The 19,627-nt window shown below is 31.2% G+C and overlaps 2 protein-coding genes across 2 annotated transcripts; both read left to right on the top strand.

Annotated features, from left to right (window-relative positions):
• Nucleotides 1-12,489: 12,489 nt before the first annotated feature.
• On the top strand, nucleotides 12,490-17,285 carry LOC125851489 (xylulose kinase 2). The gene is made up of 11 exons (XM_049531276.1): nucleotides 12,490-12,655; nucleotides 12,887-13,544; nucleotides 13,769-13,857; nucleotides 14,416-14,480; nucleotides 15,097-15,152; nucleotides 15,770-15,890; nucleotides 15,975-16,049; nucleotides 16,129-16,182; nucleotides 16,316-16,410; nucleotides 16,537-16,711; nucleotides 16,879-17,285. The coding sequence occupies exons 1-11, from the start codon at nucleotides 12,597-12,599 to the stop codon at nucleotides 17,109-17,111; spliced, it is 1,680 nt and encodes a 559-aa protein (XP_049387233.1). The 5' UTR covers nucleotides 12,490-12,596; the 3' UTR covers nucleotides 17,112-17,285.
• A 1,652-nt stretch (nucleotides 17,286-18,937) lies between these two features.
• Nucleotides 18,938-19,616, top strand: LOC125851485 (xylulose kinase 2-like; the record flags this gene model as incomplete). The annotated part of the gene is made up of 2 exons (XM_049531273.1): nucleotides 18,938-18,996; nucleotides 19,211-19,616. Coding segments are annotated over exons 1-2 (465 nt in total), but the record flags the coding sequence as incomplete, so codon positions are not given.
• Between the last annotated feature and the right edge of the window lie 11 nt (nucleotides 19,617-19,627).

Genomic DNA, 19,627 nt, shown 5'->3' with positions numbered 1-19,627 from the left:
ATATATGGTTAAATTTATACTCTTCTTATCCATAATATATATGGATATGTACATATATTTGCAAAGTTAAATTATACCGTAACGTCTGAGTGTCGTGGCACAACACCCCATCTTTCTACATAGATCCACCCTTAAATATATGAATCGAAGGTACGTAACAATAAATATCTAATCAATTACATCATCGTTAGTTAGCTTCCACATCGCATGACTATAGCAACATACTCTAAAGTGGTCAACCCTATGATCCTTTTACGTATAATAACTAGCAAGAACGACAAATATATTAAATTCAAAATATTACTATTATATTATGAAAATAGGTTAAATAATTAGTAAAAAAACAAAATAAAAAATTGATATATACTCTATATATTATACGGATGATTTTATCAATAATATAATGACGTTAACTTTGTCACATAATAATAATGAAGAAAAGAAAGAAGATTCTTTGAAGACATTGTACATCACAGGCAGGTAAGTGACAACAGATAGTCAATTATAAACGCGTTTAATAATAGAAACAAAATATTGAAAAAGATTAGAACGTTATTGCAAGCACTTATTATTTAGCATAATAATTCCAAACGGGTGATGTAGAAAATAAATCATATATTCTGTGGTAGGGACGACCTATCTACGGTTTAGGACAATTTTGGTGCATGAGTTGGTCGTCTTGTCAATTTAACAGACTGATTCAAATATTTTTGAACTACATTTAAGTCATCATATAATTTTTACTTAAATATTAATTCATCTTTATTAACAGAAAGATTAATTTTGCTGACATATCATAAATTTAAGATTTGATCTAAGACTCATGATGACATTGATACTTGTGTGGGTAAGTATTATATCAGAGATAAAACCGTAAAAAATAACATTATTTTTTTCAAGAAAATCACACCCTCAACTCCTTTAAATTATAAGCCATGATTTTTTCATGATAGAAACCTTTATAAAAATGTGCAACGTTTTCTTTCCCACTACATGTAATTTTCTTCGAAATTTCTAGCATGGACCACAAAATTAATTTATAAGGTTTTTAATAATAATTACAACAGTTTATTTCTAATAAAATTATTTTTATCAAAACAAATAAATGTATATTTTAATAAAAGTACAAAATTCATTTTCTCCAAAAGATATCTTTGTCATTTCGGGAATACAAAGGGTCATTTGATAATGGAGTTTGCATAACATAAAGTGGAATTTTTTAGTCCATTAAAATTGGAATGTATTAATTAAGAATCAATTTATTCCAAATTTACCAAATTTGGAACTATGAATGATTATGTATATATCAGATTAATTATGGGATTAACTTTTGACTCCTAAATTAATATGCCCCTTATCTGGATGAGGTAACTCTGAAAACATAATGAGTCATAACCTTTTATCCCACGTTGTCAAATGATACCTTCGACCATTAAAAGTAAAGTAGAAATGGAGTATCAAATTAATTTAAGGATAAAAATTGGAGGTGGCGGTGAAAAAGCGATGCTGAAATATGTGATTATCATTATCATTTTTATATAACCACCAATGATAATATAATGTAATAGATTTTTCTGTTTTAATTTATATGATTACTTTCAAAAAAAAATGTCAATTTTTTTTTTAAAATGGAATTTTATCTATTGCTTTTAATGAAATTATTTATGTCACACAAATTTTTAAAGTTTGTTTCAGACTATAAATTTTAAGAAAATCTTTTTAAATTTTTTTTTGCGTTTTCTTAAATTTTGTGTCAAGTAAAATGGTGTTATATAAATTAAGACAACGGGAGTAATTAAAAGCGCACCTAACTAAGCTCTCGTTTGGTCATAGATTTTGAAATAGAAACTTAAAAATTTGAGTTTTAAAGTAATGATTTGAAATTTTGTTTGGACATGTATTTTACTTGGAAAAAGATTAAAATTTTATGAGTAAAAGTCCCAAAAACTTATTTGAACCAATTTTTGTGAACTTGAAAATATTTGAAGATGAAGTTTTTAAAATCTTATAGTAAATTTTATGATCATATATATATATATATATATATATATATATATAATTTAAAATATATTTTTTAAATTTACTCTCAAAATCTATTACCAAATGCTAATTAACTTTCTTATTATACTTGCTTCTCCTTATTTAGTTAATAATTATCTCAAGTTGTTCTCATGCATGTGTGTATTTTAATTTATTTTATTTTATTTTCCTTTTCTACCGTACCCTTATAATTCTTAAAGATCAAGTGGTTCTTCACTCATCCAAATCTATATTATATGATTCGTACATTTGGTGAAGTGATTAAAATGTTTGTGTAAATAATCTACCACTATATGGATGTAGATAAATTAAATTATTTAACTATTGTATTAACTTCCATATGTTTGTTGTTACTCTTTTTTGACTTTAAATTACCCTTTCTGGATTTTCCAACTTCCAAAAAGTGAAAAAGGTTGTAATCCATTCTTCAATAATAAGTCAATATGGGACTTTTGATGAATTTTAGTGCTAGCTAGTCTCTATCTTAATTCTCTCAAGCAGCATTTTCTACAGTTCCTATTCATATAGTGTCTCTTTGAGACTCTCATTGTAAAGCATCTCCCCCGATTCAAAATATCTATCGTGTTTTACCTGGTTCTTGAGAAACTAATTATTAAAAGATTATTGAATTATTTGACTTATAATATAATATCTTAAGATGTTATTTATTTCTGTTGAATATTTATTTATTTTTGTGCTATAATTAAGATATTGATAGTCTTCATGAACTGTTACTCTAATTAATGAAAAATATAATTGTTGCATCTTGAACTTTTAAGTACCAAATGTTTCAAGATAAACATTTTTAATAAGAAGACAAGTATTTTGAGATGAAAAAGGTAATAGTAGAAGTTGGCAATACTCTATTATAAACACTTTATATATACAACCTCTAGAACAAAATGGTCTTTAGTAGTTGTGTCCCCAACTTGGGAAATAACAAAATATCTCTCAGTATTGATTTAGAGAGGGGAGCATGGAGTATAATTACAAATATAATAAAAACCTGAATTTGTAAGAGAATTTAACTACTCCATCATATATTATTGGTCTAATTATTACTCCACGATATATAAGAATAGCTAAAGTAATTAAGATGTAATGAAGATGGATTTCAAAAAATTATTTGATTAATCTAGATTCGTATCGCATATGATCAATTTAAGAAGCATTTCCTATCAAGTTTCTCCAATCTTAAGGTTTGAACTACGGACCGCAGATGAAGGTTGGGGGTTCTTATTTCGTCTCAAAACCTTCATTGTTTGGTCGAAACACCTTAAGTAAGATTGTATTATATATGTATGGAGAGGTATCGTAGACCTATTGTAGACTTCAAATCTATACCTAACGTTGACCTTATATATAAGTAAAAAAGGAATTAAAATATGTTTGTGCATATATAATTAAAAATTAAAAGTCTAGTAATTCTGAACAAACTAACTCTAAATTCTAATATGCTATTGGAAATGAATTGCCAATGGTGAAGGAGATGAAGGAAAATGGTGATGTTGCCATCGAAAGAAACAGCCCCATGACCCATGCCATTGACAATATTTGATGCACTAGTGAAGCATGTGAAGCATACGAATACAGAGAAAAGTATTAAAAACATCATTAAATTTGACATAAATTATTACTCTCTCCATTTCATATTAAGTTAATTTTTGAGGTGTTTCACACCCTTTAAGAAAAGTAAATTAAGACATAAATTGAACATATTTTTTTATTTTTACCCTTATTAATTATTGTCAAATTTATGATTAAAATAACTAAATATTAATTAATCACTAATTCCAATACTAACTAATGAAGGGTAAAATTGGAAGAACACTCTAAAAGTAGTCTTGAAAACTGAACAATTAAGTTAATTTGAAAAAATGAAAAATGCCTAAAAAATTAACTTAATATAGAATAGATGGAGTAGTTTTATTCATTATTGACAGTCTTAAAAACATCTCTCTACTTAACTAGCTAAACTTAAATACACCTCTAATTTTGCCACATGGGTGAAATATATCTCTAATTTTTCGTCATGTTTAGGAGTGTTTTCAACACTTGTCTCAACTTTTTCTTATAAGAGTCTCACGCTCCTTCAAGAGTTTGAGAGCACTTGATATGTCATGTGGCAGATCAGGAGTACTGTATTTAAATTTAGTTAGTCAAATAAAGGATATTTTTAAAGTTGTCAATAGTTTAAGTATGAAACTAACAACACACGCTAAGTTCAGAGGTATTTTCAAATCGAGTAATTTTGAACAAACTAACTCTGGATGCTATTATGTGATTGTAAATAAATTGGCAATGGTGAAGAAGAAAAGTGAAATGGTGATGTTGCCATCGAAAGAAACAACAGCATACGGGCAATGACCCATGCCCATGACAATATATTTGAAGTACTAGCAAAGCATATGAATAATACTTATGATAAAGAAAGGAAACGTTCAAACAAAGTATCTTTTCTTTAATAGAAAAAAAAAAAATAGTACATGGAGTAACCATTTGTAAACTTCAAGAGACAAAGACAAAAATGCTTAAATGGGGTCGTTCAAGTGGTCTTGCCATAGTCCAAAATGCTTCATAAATTGACTTCATGATAAGTGATAGCTAAGGGTCACGGGTTCTTGAGCCCCCAACACCCCCCTCTCCACTATTTCAATGCACGCCTTTCATGACCAATCCATGACTTCTTTTTTTTAATGGAAAAATCAATTATTGCTTAATTTTTACTTAGATATTTGAATTATGATTTATTTTGATTGAATATTTAAATATAGGATAAAATCTTTTTATTGGATGTTTTCATGTACAATTTTGAAGAGATTTCAAATTTGTTGTATATTTTCATATGTTCATACATTCTCAAGTTCACCAATTGAGCAAGTCCGGCATATCGTCGCAAAGTAGTACACTCAAGTGGAAATTTGAAAAATAATTTGTTTCAATACTCAGTCTTTTATTTAGTTTTTCCGAAGCAATCCAAATGTACTTTTATAAATAGGTGCAATAACCATAAAAAAAATTACGTAGATAATATAAACTATAGATTATAATTATTTTAGTTGCAAAAATCCCTTAATGTATATGGAAGCTGAACTTGGGTAATTATATATATAATGGTTGAAAGGTTTAATTTGAAGTTTTGAACTACCATACACGTTCGAATCTTAGGATGAGAATTCCAGAGGCGTATCCTGAATTTTGAGATGATGGGTGCACTGTTATAAAAATGTTATCTATGATATAAATTTGTTCGGTTTCACATTTAGGATTTTACTACTGAAAACCGTTAAAATTTTAAAATTATAGGTCTAAAATTAATTCTTATATATATACCAATTACCACTTAGAGAAGTGTTATCTAATTTTAGAAAGAAAAATAAAACAAGATAAATATAAAAAATTCAAATTTCTAACCTCGCGAAGAGAGGTGCACCCAGTCATAATCTCATTATGTGATACTTCAAGTGTGGGTTCACACATCTATATTTCAATATTTTAAAAAAAATATATAACATTACTATATATGATATCGAAAGGGGACCATGGGTTCACGTAAACCTGGTGACCCTCCTTTAAATACGCCTCTGGAGAATTCACTAGACTCCTAGCTAGCAGATGCCTTATAGAAGGAGGGTACTAATCTAACGCAACCAAATTTTATTTTATTTTTGGAAGTTTCATCGCTGTTTGTTTTGGAAAAGCTAGGAGCAGACATAGCAGGAACTTATTTTGCTAGGTTGATTAAAGCTCTTGCTATCCTTCGTCCAACAATAATTGGCCATCATATTATTTTGGGATGTCCAATAATATTTGTTCAATTCAACGGATGTGGCCTGGGTGGGGGTGGCGTCAAAAATTATTTTTTTGCAAAATTTGAAATTCTTTTTAAAAATAATATTTTTAAGAAAAAAATTGAAGGGGGTGGGGGGTTAGGGTATGGGGCAAGGTAAAAAATGAAATTTAAAAAATCTGAAATATTTTTTCAAAATATTTTTTTTTTCGTGGGGGAGGTGGGTTGGTTTGGGGGTAGAGGTAAAAAAATATTTGAAATTTAAAAAATAAGAAAATATAATTTATTTATTTATTGGGATGAGGAGGGTCAGGTACGGGGTAGGGTAAGAAAAAAAATTGAAGGATAAAGTAGAGTTTTGGAAAACGTATTCCTTAATTTTTGAAGGGAAGTCATTTTCCTTAAATTCGAGGAAAATTAGTTGATTTGAAAAACATTTTCCAAAATATGTAAGTCAACCAAACATGGAATTCAAAGTGTGATATATTAAAATTATCCTTCTATTTATGGTTTCTTCAGAAGTATGCAAAGTCAATAGTGAATAAGTATTGTTGGACAAAAGAAATATATAATTTTTTAAATGTATTTTAAGTAAAAGTAGGAAAAATAAGTTTTACAAATAGCATTCCACATTGATTGGTCTTTTACCCTCTTCAAGACTCGTTATCTTCATGACCTCAATTCTTAAGCCCCAATCCAACTATCTCATCCCTCGTCTTCTATAGTATTTGTCTAAATTTTATATAAATATTTCTAGAGTGGTTGCTTTACACAGAAAAATATAAGTAATTAAGCAACCTATTTATTTCACAATAAGTATTTTCCGTGCAAAACAATTTCAATATTCGTACCGAAGTACAGACCTATGAGAATATAGAAGTGTGCAGATTATATCTTCTTGTCTCTCAGATATTTTTTCAGAAAAGATTAAATTATTTTGTGGTTTAACCACCAACTTATTGGTAAACTTTTAATCAGTACTGTCCAATCTAGTACTAGTAAAACACACTAAAGATTTGTCAAAGGTATACGGTAGGCTGTGTCTTGCTCACGCTTTTTGAACAAGGACATTTTCACACTAATGCCTTGTAAAAATATCTTCAATTCATAATCCGAATAGTTTAGATTTGCGTTTGGGTAAGATTCATTAAAAAGAATTGCTCCATTGAGTTCTTATTCAAGTTTCTTCATTTCCGACGTTAGAACTCTATGAGATACTTATGAAGGTGGAGAAATCAAAAAATCTTACTTTCTCTGTCCCAATTTATGTGACACATTTTATTTTTCAAGAGTCAAACAGTTTAAGTTTGACCGAGAATTTGCTCATGAAATCTTCAAAAATTTTAAAATGAAATTTATATATTTGTAAACTACATAAAAAATACTATAAGTCTCAATAATTGATAGTTCATAATATTTAAAAGATATAGGACAAATTTACGATCAAAGATAGACTTGTTTGAATCTCGAAATCCGAAATGTGTCACATAAATTGGGATAGAGGGAGTATTTATGAATAATGAATTGCAGTTTAGGGGTGTTTTTCAACACTTCTGGCTTTGTATTAATTAAGAGTTTCACGGCCCTATAAGAGTTTGAGATCGCTTGTTATATCATGTGCCAGATCATTAGGGTGTATTTAAATTCAGTTAGTCAAGTAGAAAAATATTTTTGAGATTGTCAATAATTCAAAAACGAAATCAAATTCAGAGGTATTTTCAGTACTTATTTCATTAAAAAAAGGTTATAAACTTCTCACATGAATAATATCTGCTAAAGTGAAATTGGAACTTTGAAAAAAATTGGTGATTTGGATTTTAAATTCTAGCCAATTGGCTTCTTTTAATTTATATAATCATTGCATCACTAGAGCCTGATTTTCTTGAAGAAAAAAAAAAAGAGCAGCCATCTCAGCATATGATCTTTGCAGCCAATTTCGACTTTTGAGTTCACATATAAGTTGTTAAAAGTAAAAGTCCAATTCAGAAGCCCTTCAATAATCTAAGCTTGTTTGCTCAACTTTCGACTATTTTAGTATCTCTAGGTACTAAAAGGTTATTTGGTTTATGAACAGATTATTCTGAGATTATAATTAAGATATTGTGATTATAATAAAAATTATCTACCATATAGTCTAGGGAATATTGTACATAATGACAAACTATTAATTTAAATTAAATGGTATAACTACACTTTGATTTAATTGTATCCTGTAACAAACTGTTTGTCAGTCGCCTCTCTCCCTCAAACTCTCGCTCGCCACTCTCCCTCTCTCGCTCGCTCCCACTATGCTCGCCTCTCTCGCTTATACAACAGAATTGTATAAATTGCGTTTCTGTTTGTATAAAGCAAGAGAAAATTGTATATACACATGCAAATACATATATATTCGGCCTATACACTTATAATTATACAATAAAAATATTTCCCTGCCCAGATCTCTTTTGCCTTTCTCTCTTTCTCGTTTTATACAACATAATTGTATAAATTGCGTTTATGTTTGTATAAAGTGAGAGAAAATTGTATATACACATGCAAATACATATATATTCGTACTATACACTTATAATTATACAATAAAAATATTCCCCTGCCAACGAGAGGCTAACAACAATTTATACAAATGGCCTGCCAGCGAAATTATACAAATCTGAAGAGGAGCCAACGAATTATACAATTGCTTCTTTTTGTATATATGTATAGCGAAATAGACATAGCTTTCAATTGTATATGTATAGCGAATTATACATCTATATGTTTGCTATGGAACACAATTATGCAAACTTTGTTATAGCATACAAATATGATTTTTTTGTTTGTTATATGTGAAAGTTGCTCTATATTCTATATGAAATAGATATCCTATGATTATGATAAAAAAAAAATTTGCCCTCATTGTAATTAGTATAATTATAAATTTTATACTTTTTAGATAATTAACCTACATAATCCCTTAGATAGTCTAAAACAATGACGACACTAAAAAAATTCACAATTATAATATTACGAGTTTGAATCCGTCGTCCCATGTCTAATCTGTTATTCCATTTATTTTGGTTATCTTCAATATGTATAGTGTTATAGTATTTTACATTCTTTAATATTTTCATCATAAGTTTTTTATTTTTATTTTTATTTTAAATTATTTTCTAAAAAACTATTTTCTTGATCTAAAGGTCTTTCAGAAACACCTTCTCTACTATTATTATCGTCTTGATCATCTAAAGCTCCCCTTACCCTTTTTTATCCTCGATGAGGACCACTATATATTACAATAATTGACAATGGGTGATTGGAAGAAAGAATAAAACATATATATATGTGTTCACATTTTAGCAAAATAGGGGCAAGATAATTTGGTTACAAAATTCCAAAGTCGTTGTTATAAGTCAAAGATGATAAAGATAAACGCACACGAGATGCCGCATAATAACGACGACAATTTATGTACTTACTTTGATTCTACTACATCTTCAACATTATTATACTCTATGTCTCTATCTTAGGTACATAAAAAATAATAAAGGGGTTAAAAATAAAAAAATTCTAGAAATTGATGTGTCTGCTCAACAAATTCCCTTTTGTATTTGAAAAAAAGAAAACGCAATCCTCTTTAAGAAAAAAAATATTCTAGTTGTTAGCCTATTTTCCACTTCCTTCTGGAAAATTTGTGCTTATCGGTAAAGAATATTTCATTCAACTGCAATGTCAATTTAATATCAAGGGTTTTACGTTGTATAGTTGTTCACCAAAATATCAATAACATTCAAATGCAAGTTTCTTCACGTTGTTAGAATGGGTAAAAGTCTCACATTGATTAGGGAATGAACTAGTGGTCTCCTTATACGGACTTGGACAATCATTCCCTCATGGGCTAGCTTTTGGGGTTGAGTTAGGCACACATGTCATATCTTTACATGGTATCAGATCCGGGTCCATCCCCGTTTAGACTCTCGGTCCATGCTCCAATTGGGCCTGGGCGTGAAGGGGAGTGTTAGAATGGGTAAAAGTCTCACATTGGTTGGGGAATTGATTGGTGGTCTCCTTATATGGACTTGAGCAATCCTTCCCTCATGAGCTAGCTTTTGTGGTCGAGTTAGGCTCAAATGTCATATTTTTACATTAACGTACATATTTTATACATAACAAATGTATAGTTTTTTTTTATATTTGACTAGCGATTATGAGTATTTTCGATGGACGGTCAAATATGCTACTAATTGGGTTCTTTAGCTTGCTAGCCTCGAGATAACAGTAGTGGGCTTGTTATTTCCATTCCAATATTTCCTCTCTTTTTTCAAACATATTGATAAAAAGATTTTTTCATTCTTTAATACTCACTTCATGTCTAGGGCTGGACATTTAGTGTGTGAACGAATTTAATTTGGGGGTCGTCTAATATTGGGTGAGATAGGTCATACTCTAATACCATGTAAAATTAGGTTTTGAACCTAAATCACACCGCTAGCTCAAAATAAAGGGAATTTCTCAAGGCTTATAAGGAGACCACTCATTTCATTAACCATTAATACGATTTTTTCATTCTTTAATAATCTTGTTGAGGAATAACATAGTCTGTATAATCCTACAATGAATATGGTTACAATATTTTAAAGTCGTGTAAAAAATGATAAACGTAACGCACACGAGATGCCGCATTGTATGCGACTATGATGTACATTGGATTCTATTAACATTTCAAAGATGATATCTTTGGAGTGTAAAATTGAAGGGGAAAAAAGGAGTTATTCCAAATAAGCAATTTGTTATATGGACCATCCAAATAAATATCCTTTTGTCATTTTGAAAAGGAAGCCTCTATAAAAGAAGTTATATTCCAATTGTCAGCCCATCAAATTCTATCTTTTTTCCCTTCCTTGTTGATAATTTGATCTACTGCTTGTCGATGAAGAATATTTCATTGTGGACCAAAAAAAAGAATGCGGATCAGTTAAAATAATTACATTCACTAGCTAAATATACCAAAAAAAAAGATGTATTATTTTATATATACCATATATTAATATATTTGTTTGTTAAGTATTATTATTATTTTAAGAGCAACTTTCACATATAGCAAACATAAAAATCATATTTGTATGTTATAACTATAGTTTGCATAATTGCGCTCCATAGCAAATTTTATGTTTGCTATGGAGCTTTTGATTTGTATAATTCGCTAGATAAATTCAATTTTATACAAATTGTTCAGTTTTGTATAAATTCATTTACACATTGTAATTTGTATAATAAGATATGTATTTGTATAATTATAAGTGTATATGATGAAAATATATGTATTTGTATTTGCATATACACTTTTTTCTTGCTTTATACAAACACAAACGCATTTTATACATTTGTATACCAAAAATGGTTAATTGTATACCGAACCAGATGGCAAAAAAATGAGATGTTTCTTGCGAATTGCAAATAAAATAAACTATGACTATAACATTTAATTTGAATTAATAGTTTGCTATTTCATACAATTTTCTCTAGGCGACTATTTATGTTATTTTCTCATATTCATTCAGTCAATGATATGCCAGTCGTCTATATAGTTAAAGTTGGGCCTATGTTTGATGGGTTTAGGATTTTGGGTCTTTAGTTGTTCTTAAGTGATTGGATTGGGCTTCATATGACAGTAATGTGGAAATATTTCTGACCTGAAATAGTACCAATTCTTCATCTTGAAAAACATGGAGATGAGTTGATTCGTGCCAATTTTCGTTAACTTAAGCTATTTTATTTCATTTACTTGTTATATAATGTCAAAAATTCATATTTTATATATTTAATGAAAAGAGACAAAATTACGCTTAAACCATTTCATTTAGACTATATATATCCGTTGGCTTAGTGGATCCTTTGCCACATCGGGTGCTATATCAGTACAGAGAATGACTCATTAAGTTGAAAGGTATTTGTGGCCCTTAGTGCTAACGACAAGGTAATTTTTCTATCAATGTGAAATGGAGGATAAATATAGTCCAAATCTAATAGTTCGACCCTTTTCCATATTTAAATGATAATTTACCTCTTAAAATCAAAATTAGGGTCAATATGCCCGGTAATCTTGCATTTTCCTATTCAAATTCGAGACAATCCAAATTGAATAAAAGGATAAGAATCCTCATAACAAACGAAAATTAGTTTGGTACTTTGTGCCATTGCATATATATATATATATACATATCTAATAAGTACATTATTAGATGTTAAATATTGATTAATATAGATTTGAGACTTGTTCTTGTATTGTATGTTCTGTGTGTTTACCAAATTACTATGCTACCTAACAGTAAGAACAGTCTAAAAGGCTTAATAATAAATGTGAGAATTGTAAGGCTACAGTTTGTGTTTGTTGCAAGTGCCTAACGATGGTGTTAAATGGAAAAACTTACCCCTGCATCAATACATAATGCTCATAGACTGTTTATTTGTTATGAAAAAATTCAAACATAATGTGTAATTTACTAAAAATTGGAGTATAATTTATCCAATCTTTTTCGTAAATCCCGTATATACATAAATCAAGTGATAATTACGTGTAATGTATCAATTATCATAGATTACTTTTTTATTTGATTATATAATTCCAATATACAATTTCCTAGTTAAACTTAAATCCAAAGATTAATTCTTTATCCAAATCAAATTCTCTTATAAAAACATCATTATAATCCCTTTTTTTTTTCTTTTCACCTCGTACTATAAATCCCAAATTTCTTTATTGGATTTGGATAGCTTTTTTCTTGTTCTAATGGCGGATTCATCACTCCCACAAGATGCTCTTTTTCTTGGATTTGACAGTTCTACTCAGTAAGTATATATTTTTTCATCAATTACGCTTTCTTCTGATTTCTTTTGCAGAATATTTGATTGTCGGATCAATTCGTAATGGGTTCGATCAATTTGGTTAATACTCAAAGGTTTTGTTAATTTTCCTGTGATGGGTTAGGTTTATTATCAACTGGGTATTTGGGATTTCATGAAAAATTATTAAATTGGGATATGTATAATAAAAAGAAATTATTTTTTTTGTATTATCAGGTCACTGAAGGCTACTGTGCTTGATGCCAATCTGAATATTGTGGCTGCTGAATTGATTAATTTTGATTCTGAGTTATCCCATTACAAAACTGAAGGGGGTGTTTATCGTGACGCGTTAGTAAATGGGAGAATTGTTTCACCCACATTGATGTGGGTAGAGGCATTTGAATTGATTCTTCAGAGACTTGAAAAATCATCAAAATTCGATTTTGGGAAGATTGCTGCTGTTTCAGGTAGTGGACAGCAGCATGGTAGTGTGTTTTGGAAGAAAGGGAGTGCTGCGGTATTATCATCTTTAGATGCTAAGAGATCGTTGTTAGAGCAGCTAAATGATGCTTTTTCGACTAAAGAATCTCCGATATGGATGGACAGCAGCACGACGGAACAATGCAAGGCGATAGAGAAGGCTGTTGGAGGGGCGATGGAGTTGTCTAGACTTACTGGTTCTCGTGCATACGAGAGATTTACTGGTCCGCAGATCCGGAGATTGTTTGAGACACAACCGGAGGTTTATGATAATACTGAGAGGATCTCCCTTGTTAGCTCCTTCATGGCATCTTTGCTTCTTGGGGACTATGCCTGCATTGATCACACGGATGGTGCAGGGATGAATTTGATGGACATTAAGCAGAGGGCGTGGTCCGATATCATTTTGAAGGTATTCTGGTTTGTAATAAGAATAGAAGGCCTTTCGCACCCAAAGCAAGAATCATAACTAGACCAAATGTCTTCCTGTTCTATTTATATTTTTATTAGAAATTCTTGGTTAATATTATAATGTGTTGGTGAAGAAACTAATGCTTATCTATTCTTCTTTATTAGGTTTTGATTGAATCTTAAACATGTTAGGTTGGTTAATTTGTGCTTTACTTGCTTCTCTAGGCCACAGCTCCGGGTTTGGAGGAAAAACTTGGAAAATTAGCTCCTGCACATGCTGTTGCTGGATCTATTGCTGCCTATTTTGTGGAGAGGTAGATCATTATATGTTTTCCTTGCTTTAAATTCAGTTTCATCAGAAGAAATTTAAAGCTTTCTTTTTTTACTTTTCGTTCTGACCAATATTCTTGAGCTAAATCAATGGGTGTTCATGGGACCTTACCTAAAATTCACTGGTGATGATCAAATTGGTAGTTGGATCTTCAAAGAGGATCTAATAGAAACTAATTACCCATTCAATCAAGGGTCAACCAAGTGCATTAGCTATAAATTCATCCGAACCCAGTAGTTTTGTTATGTTAAAAAATACGCTAAATTAGTTTACAAAATAGAATTCAGATTTCAGACTCTATAAATCAAGTGGGCCGTGGTAGAATCCTGTCCTAGAACCCATAATGTTCAGATCCTGAATCGACCTCTGCATTCAATACAATGTCTGTATTGTCCTCTTCTCTATTTTTGCTGGTGAAGTGGTTAGAGAGGCACTTTAATTTAAAGTGCTTAGCTTTGCTCTTTTTTTTTAGGTGTTAGTATAGATACTTTTCCTTATATTTGCTATCTGTGTGTTAAATCTTCCATAAACCGCTTTTCAGGTATCACTTCAACAAAGACTGTTTGATCATTCAATGGTCTGGAGACAATCCCAACAGCTTGGCAGGTGAGAGGATTTTGCTGAAAATTCTGTGTATTTTCTGTTAGATACTTCTCTCGCTTGCTATGTGGTCATTGTTTTGGGATGCTCACCTGTATAGTTTACTGCAAATGATGCGCACTGCCAGATGGTTTTGATTCCCATACTGTATAAATCAAACTTATGAAGGCCCTAATTCAATTATATTTTGTTCCCAATTCAACATCCCAACTTTTCTCCATCAAAGTTGATGGGGATGGGGCTGAGTATCGAGTTACTCGACTCTCGAGTATGGACATAGAAGTAGATTTCTCTGATGTGTTAGAATTAAGTTCTGGGCCATCAGCTAGTTTAGGCTTTATATATTGTTCAATTATCTTAGAGCTTATGGTATAATCTCGTAAACATTCACTCACAAGTTTGATTTATGATAAATTGATAATCCTTGAGACATAACTTTGCGTGTGAGGAGGTCCAAAAGAGTTGTCGCACTTATCTGTTTTAGAACTAAATCTTCTTTTTTGTGTGTGTGTGATTTTGCCATTCTGCCTTTGTACAGTACTGCTTTTCATGTATATCAACCTAAAAGTTGTATTAGCTCATAGTTTACTATGTCCTGATTACTTGGCTTTCTGACATGTAGGATTGACTTTAAATACTCCAGGAGATCTGGCAATTAGTCTTGGCACTAGTGATACAGTAAGTTTGATTTTTTTCATTTGTTTTGGTTGTTATTAGTACCATAATAGCTATTGCATAGGAGCGGGGGTTTTACCCTGTGCGCACCCGAAGGGTAGCGGCTGTGGGTTTCCTTGTCATAAAAAAAAAAATATCGCCCTTTTTTATGATATAATAGTTCAACTTTTTATAGTTCTTATGCAAGTAGAAGTAAGTTGGGGTTTTCCCATTTGTTTGGGTTGTTATTAGAGGCTGTTTGGATGGGCTTATAGCTTTTGACTTATAAGTCAAAAGCCATAAGTTAGGAATTCTCAGTATCATAATATCGGCTCTTTTTGTTTCTATATGATATAATAGTTCAACTTTTGATAATTGTTATGCAAATTGACCAAAGAAAATAAAGCTATTTACTAATTGGAAATCACCACGTAAAGACATGAAGGGCTAAACAATGCTGGCAACGGTACTTATCATACTGTTCTAGCTAAAGGACTAAAATCTTTGCCTATGTATTTAGTGCTTCTGTCACAGCACCCTGGACTTACTGCTTCTCTCTTACATTATCACAAGCATTCTTTGGAAACAGTATTGTACATATTCTTGATATAAAGGCCAAATGATGCTCTTTCTTTTAAAAGGTTTTTGGAATAACAAAGGATCATAATCCAAGCATGGAAGGGCATGTTTTCCCTAATCCCGTCGATACTGAAAGCTACATGGTAATGTTGTGCTATAAAAATGGATCACTGGCTCGGGAAGGTAACATATTGATTTCAACAGATAGTAGAAAAGGATTAGTACCTAAAAGTCAATTTTATTGAATATGAACCATATCCTTGGCAGATATACGCAATCATTATGCTGAAAAGTCTTGGGATGTTTTCAACAAATATCTGCAGCAAACTCCTCCACTAAATGGTTAGTAAAAGTATACAACAATGATGTACATATATACTATTTCTTCTGGGATTTGAAATGATTCTGATATCTGCTGCAGGTGGTAGATTAGGATTTTACTATAAGGATTTTGAGATACTGCCACCCCTTCCAGGTAAGCTCACTAGTTTGTTAGCATTTGACTTTAAAAAGTTGATCTTTATCTGTGAGTGTGTATCTTGCTACTTATTTTCATCAAAACAATTATGCTCTGGTAATTCCAAGTAAGAAATAACTGGTTCATGCAGTTGGTTTCCACCGCTATATCCTTGAGAACTTCACGGGAGATTCTCTTGATGGAATAAAAGAGCAGGAAGTGCAAGAGTTTGATCCCCCTTCTGAGGTTAGGAGTTAAAACAGTGTTCATTTGAAGATACTTGCCTGCTTATTTGCACATTTTGTGCATAGATATCAAGTGGACATTCAAGCAGAAGTAACTTACATTTATGAATCACAAATTTATCTGCAGGTCCGAGCCATCGTAGAGGGACAACTTCTTTCCAAGAGAGCTCATGCTGAAAGATTTGGAATGCCTTCTTCTCCAAAGCGAATAATTGCAACTGGAGGTGCTTCTGCTAACAATTCCATTCTAAGCTTGATAGCTTCTATCTTTGGATGTGATGTTTACATTGTTCAACAGCCAGGTTAGTTAATCTCTCGGTTGTTTCCTTTCACTTAAATACCTCATCGGTCTACTGCCTATCCAGTAGGTCGCTATCCCTAACTAAGAATAACTACTTGTACGACAACCTAATCAAGAATGACATGGATGGATTGTCATCGTCCCTTAAATCTTGTTTCCTACTTGCAGACTCGGCTTCCCTAGGTGCTGCTTTGAGGGCTGCTCATGGTTGGTTATGCAACAAGAAGGGCAGTTTTGTGCCGATTTCATCCATGTACATGGACAAGATGGACAAGACATCACTTAACTGCAAGCTCGCAGCAACAGCAGGAGACCAGAAGCTTGTCGCCAAGTATGCTACATTGATGAAGAAGAGAATTGAAATTGAGAATCGCCTTGTTGAAAAACTGGGGCGTTTGTGATCTTTATTTATCCTTGAGCCTGATGAGAACTCTCTTTAAATTATTTTTTTTCCAGTAAGAATAAACCTATAATATTCTCTGTAAACAGATTCGACAAGCCTATCAGATGATTGAATATTTGAATTCATGATGATTTGCGCCTTAAGTTTTAGTGGTGATGCCATATGACATATAAATGAATACGAGATTAGTAAGATAGCCAGTGTATATATAATTACATTGCACAACTTGAGAGAGAGAATATAACTGTTTTTATGCATGATTTGCTCTTTAACAAGTTCTCAAATGCAACATGTCTTGCTCAAGTGGTGTTCTTGACTTCTTGTTTTGCCAAACTCCGAAAATCTACTTATTTTGACAAGTGTTTTTTTGCAAGGATAGATTGTGTCTGACTAATCAATACGAAAAACGCTTTTAAATTGCATCCACTATTTGAATACACTTCCCCCCTACAAACTTGGCGAAATACTTTTAACTCTAAATAAATATTTTAAATACGCATTTTGGCAAAAGTAAAACCTAACCAAACAGGCTATAACTCATGAAATATTGGAAGTGCAACAATAGAGGAACAAAACAGAAAACGATGTGTCTTTTAAGTATTTGTCTCTTATTTCCTAATTAAAAATAAAATATCTATCCATCAAATGTGACAATAGAAAATATTTATCATGGATAGTCTACCACATGATGGGGAAAGGTGACAAGTTGTCTACGTTTAGAATTAGATTCATTCTCTTGAAGTATTAAAATCTTTTAGATATTGTGATTTTCTTGTTAAAAATCGTATCTTTACCCTTTCAAGTTTCAACCAAGTTGCTTAAGTTTTTCATAAAGTTTTCTTATATGGAGGATTGCTCCCTTCCTCAGGACTCATTGTTCCTAGGTTTTGATTGTTCCACTCAGTAAGTTATTCCATATTTCTAATTGAAAATTAGATAGCACAGTTGATCAAAATTTCTTCTTCTTTTTTCAACTTGAAGCAATATGCTTAACCCTTTTTGCTTGCTTCTGCTTGTTCTTGAACTGGGTACTCCTACAAAGTGTTCAAGAATCAANGTGATGCCATATGACATATAAATGAATAAGAGATCAGTAAGATAGCCAGTGTAAATATAATTACATTGCACAACTTGAGAGAGAGAATATGACTGTTTTCATGCATGATTTGCTCTTTAACAAGTTCTCAAATGCAACATGTCTTGCTCAAGTGGTGTTCTTGTTTTGCCAAACTCCGAAAGTCTACTTATTAAATAAGTGTTTTTTTTTAGGATAGATAGTATCTGACTAATCAATATGAAAAATGCTTTTAAATTGCATCCACTATTCAAATACACTTTCCCCCCTACAAACTTGGCAGAAATACTTTAACTCTAAATAAATATTTTAAATACGCATTTTGGCCAAAGTAAAACCTAACTCATGAAATATTGGAAGTGCAACAATAGAGAAACAAAATAGAAAAAGATGCATCTTTTAAGTATTTGTCTCTTATTTCTAATTAAATTAAAATGAAATATTGGAAGTGCAACAATAGAGGAACAAAACAGAAAACGATGTGTCTTTAAAGTATTTGTCTCTTATTTCCTAATTAAAATTAAAATATCTGTCCATCAAATGTGACGATAGAAAATCGATTTATTTTTATCATGGATAGTCTACCACATGACTGGGGAAAGCTGACAAATTGTTTACGTTTCAGAATTAGATTCATTCTCTAGAAGTACTAAAATCTTTTAGATATTGTGATTTTCTTGTTAAAAATCTTATCTTTACCCTTTCAAGTTTCAACCAAGTTGCTTAAATTTTTCATAAAGTTTTCTTATATGGAGGATTGCTCCTTTCCTCAGGACTCATTGTTCCTAGGTTTTGATTGCTCCACTCAGTAAGTTCTTCCACATTTCTAATTGAAAATTAGATAGCACAGTTAATAAAAAAAATTCTTTTCTTTTTTTCAACTTGAAGCAATATGCTTAACCCCTTTTGCTTGCTTCTGCTTGTTCTTGAACTGGGTACTCTGCAAAGTGTTCAAGAATCAAGAAAACTGATTAAAAATTGGATCTTTAACTGAAGAACTTATTTGGGCCTTGATTTCTTAGGTCACTGAAGGCAACTGTGTTAGATGCTTATCTTAACATAATTATATCAGAACTTGTGAACTATGATTCTGAGTTGCCTCACTACAATACCAAAGGTGGAGTCTTTAGAGACCAAATTGTTAATGGTAGAATTGTATCACCAACATTGATGTGGGTGGAAGCATTAGACTTAATTCTCCACAGACTTGAAATGTCAAATTTGAACTTTGGAAAAATTGCTGCTGTTTCTGGTAGTGCTCAGCAACATGGTAGTGTTTATTGGAAGAATGGGAGTTTTGAAATACTATCATCATTGGATCCTAAAAAACCACTTGTGGATCAGTTTCTTGATGCTTTTTCAATCGAAAAATCCCCCATATGGATGGACTGCAGCACAACAGAACAATGCAAAGCTATTGAGATAGCTGTAGGTGGTGG

This window comes from Solanum stenotomum, unplaced genomic scaffold, assembly GCF_019186545.1.
Source record: "Solanum stenotomum isolate F172 unplaced genomic scaffold, ASM1918654v1 scaffold26352, whole genome shotgun sequence".
Lineage (NCBI taxonomy): Eukaryota > Viridiplantae > Streptophyta > Magnoliopsida > Solanales > Solanaceae > Solanum > Solanum stenotomum.
This window is presented reverse-complemented; position numbering and strand designations above follow the sequence as displayed.

Excerpts from the sequence above, each read along its gene's own strand:
- LOC125851489 (XM_049531276.1), top strand. The coding sequence starts at position 12,597 with ATGGCGGATTCATCACTCCCACAAGATGCTCTTTTTCTTGGATTTGAC. Across the intron at positions 15,891-15,974 it reads TGGATCACTGGCTCGGGAAG|ATATACGCAATCATTATGCT; the intron begins GTAACATATTGA and ends TATCCTTGGCAG. Across the intron at positions 16,183-16,315 it reads GATACTGCCACCCCTTCCAG|TTGGTTTCCACCGCTATATC; the intron begins GTAAGCTCACTA and ends TGGTTCATGCAG.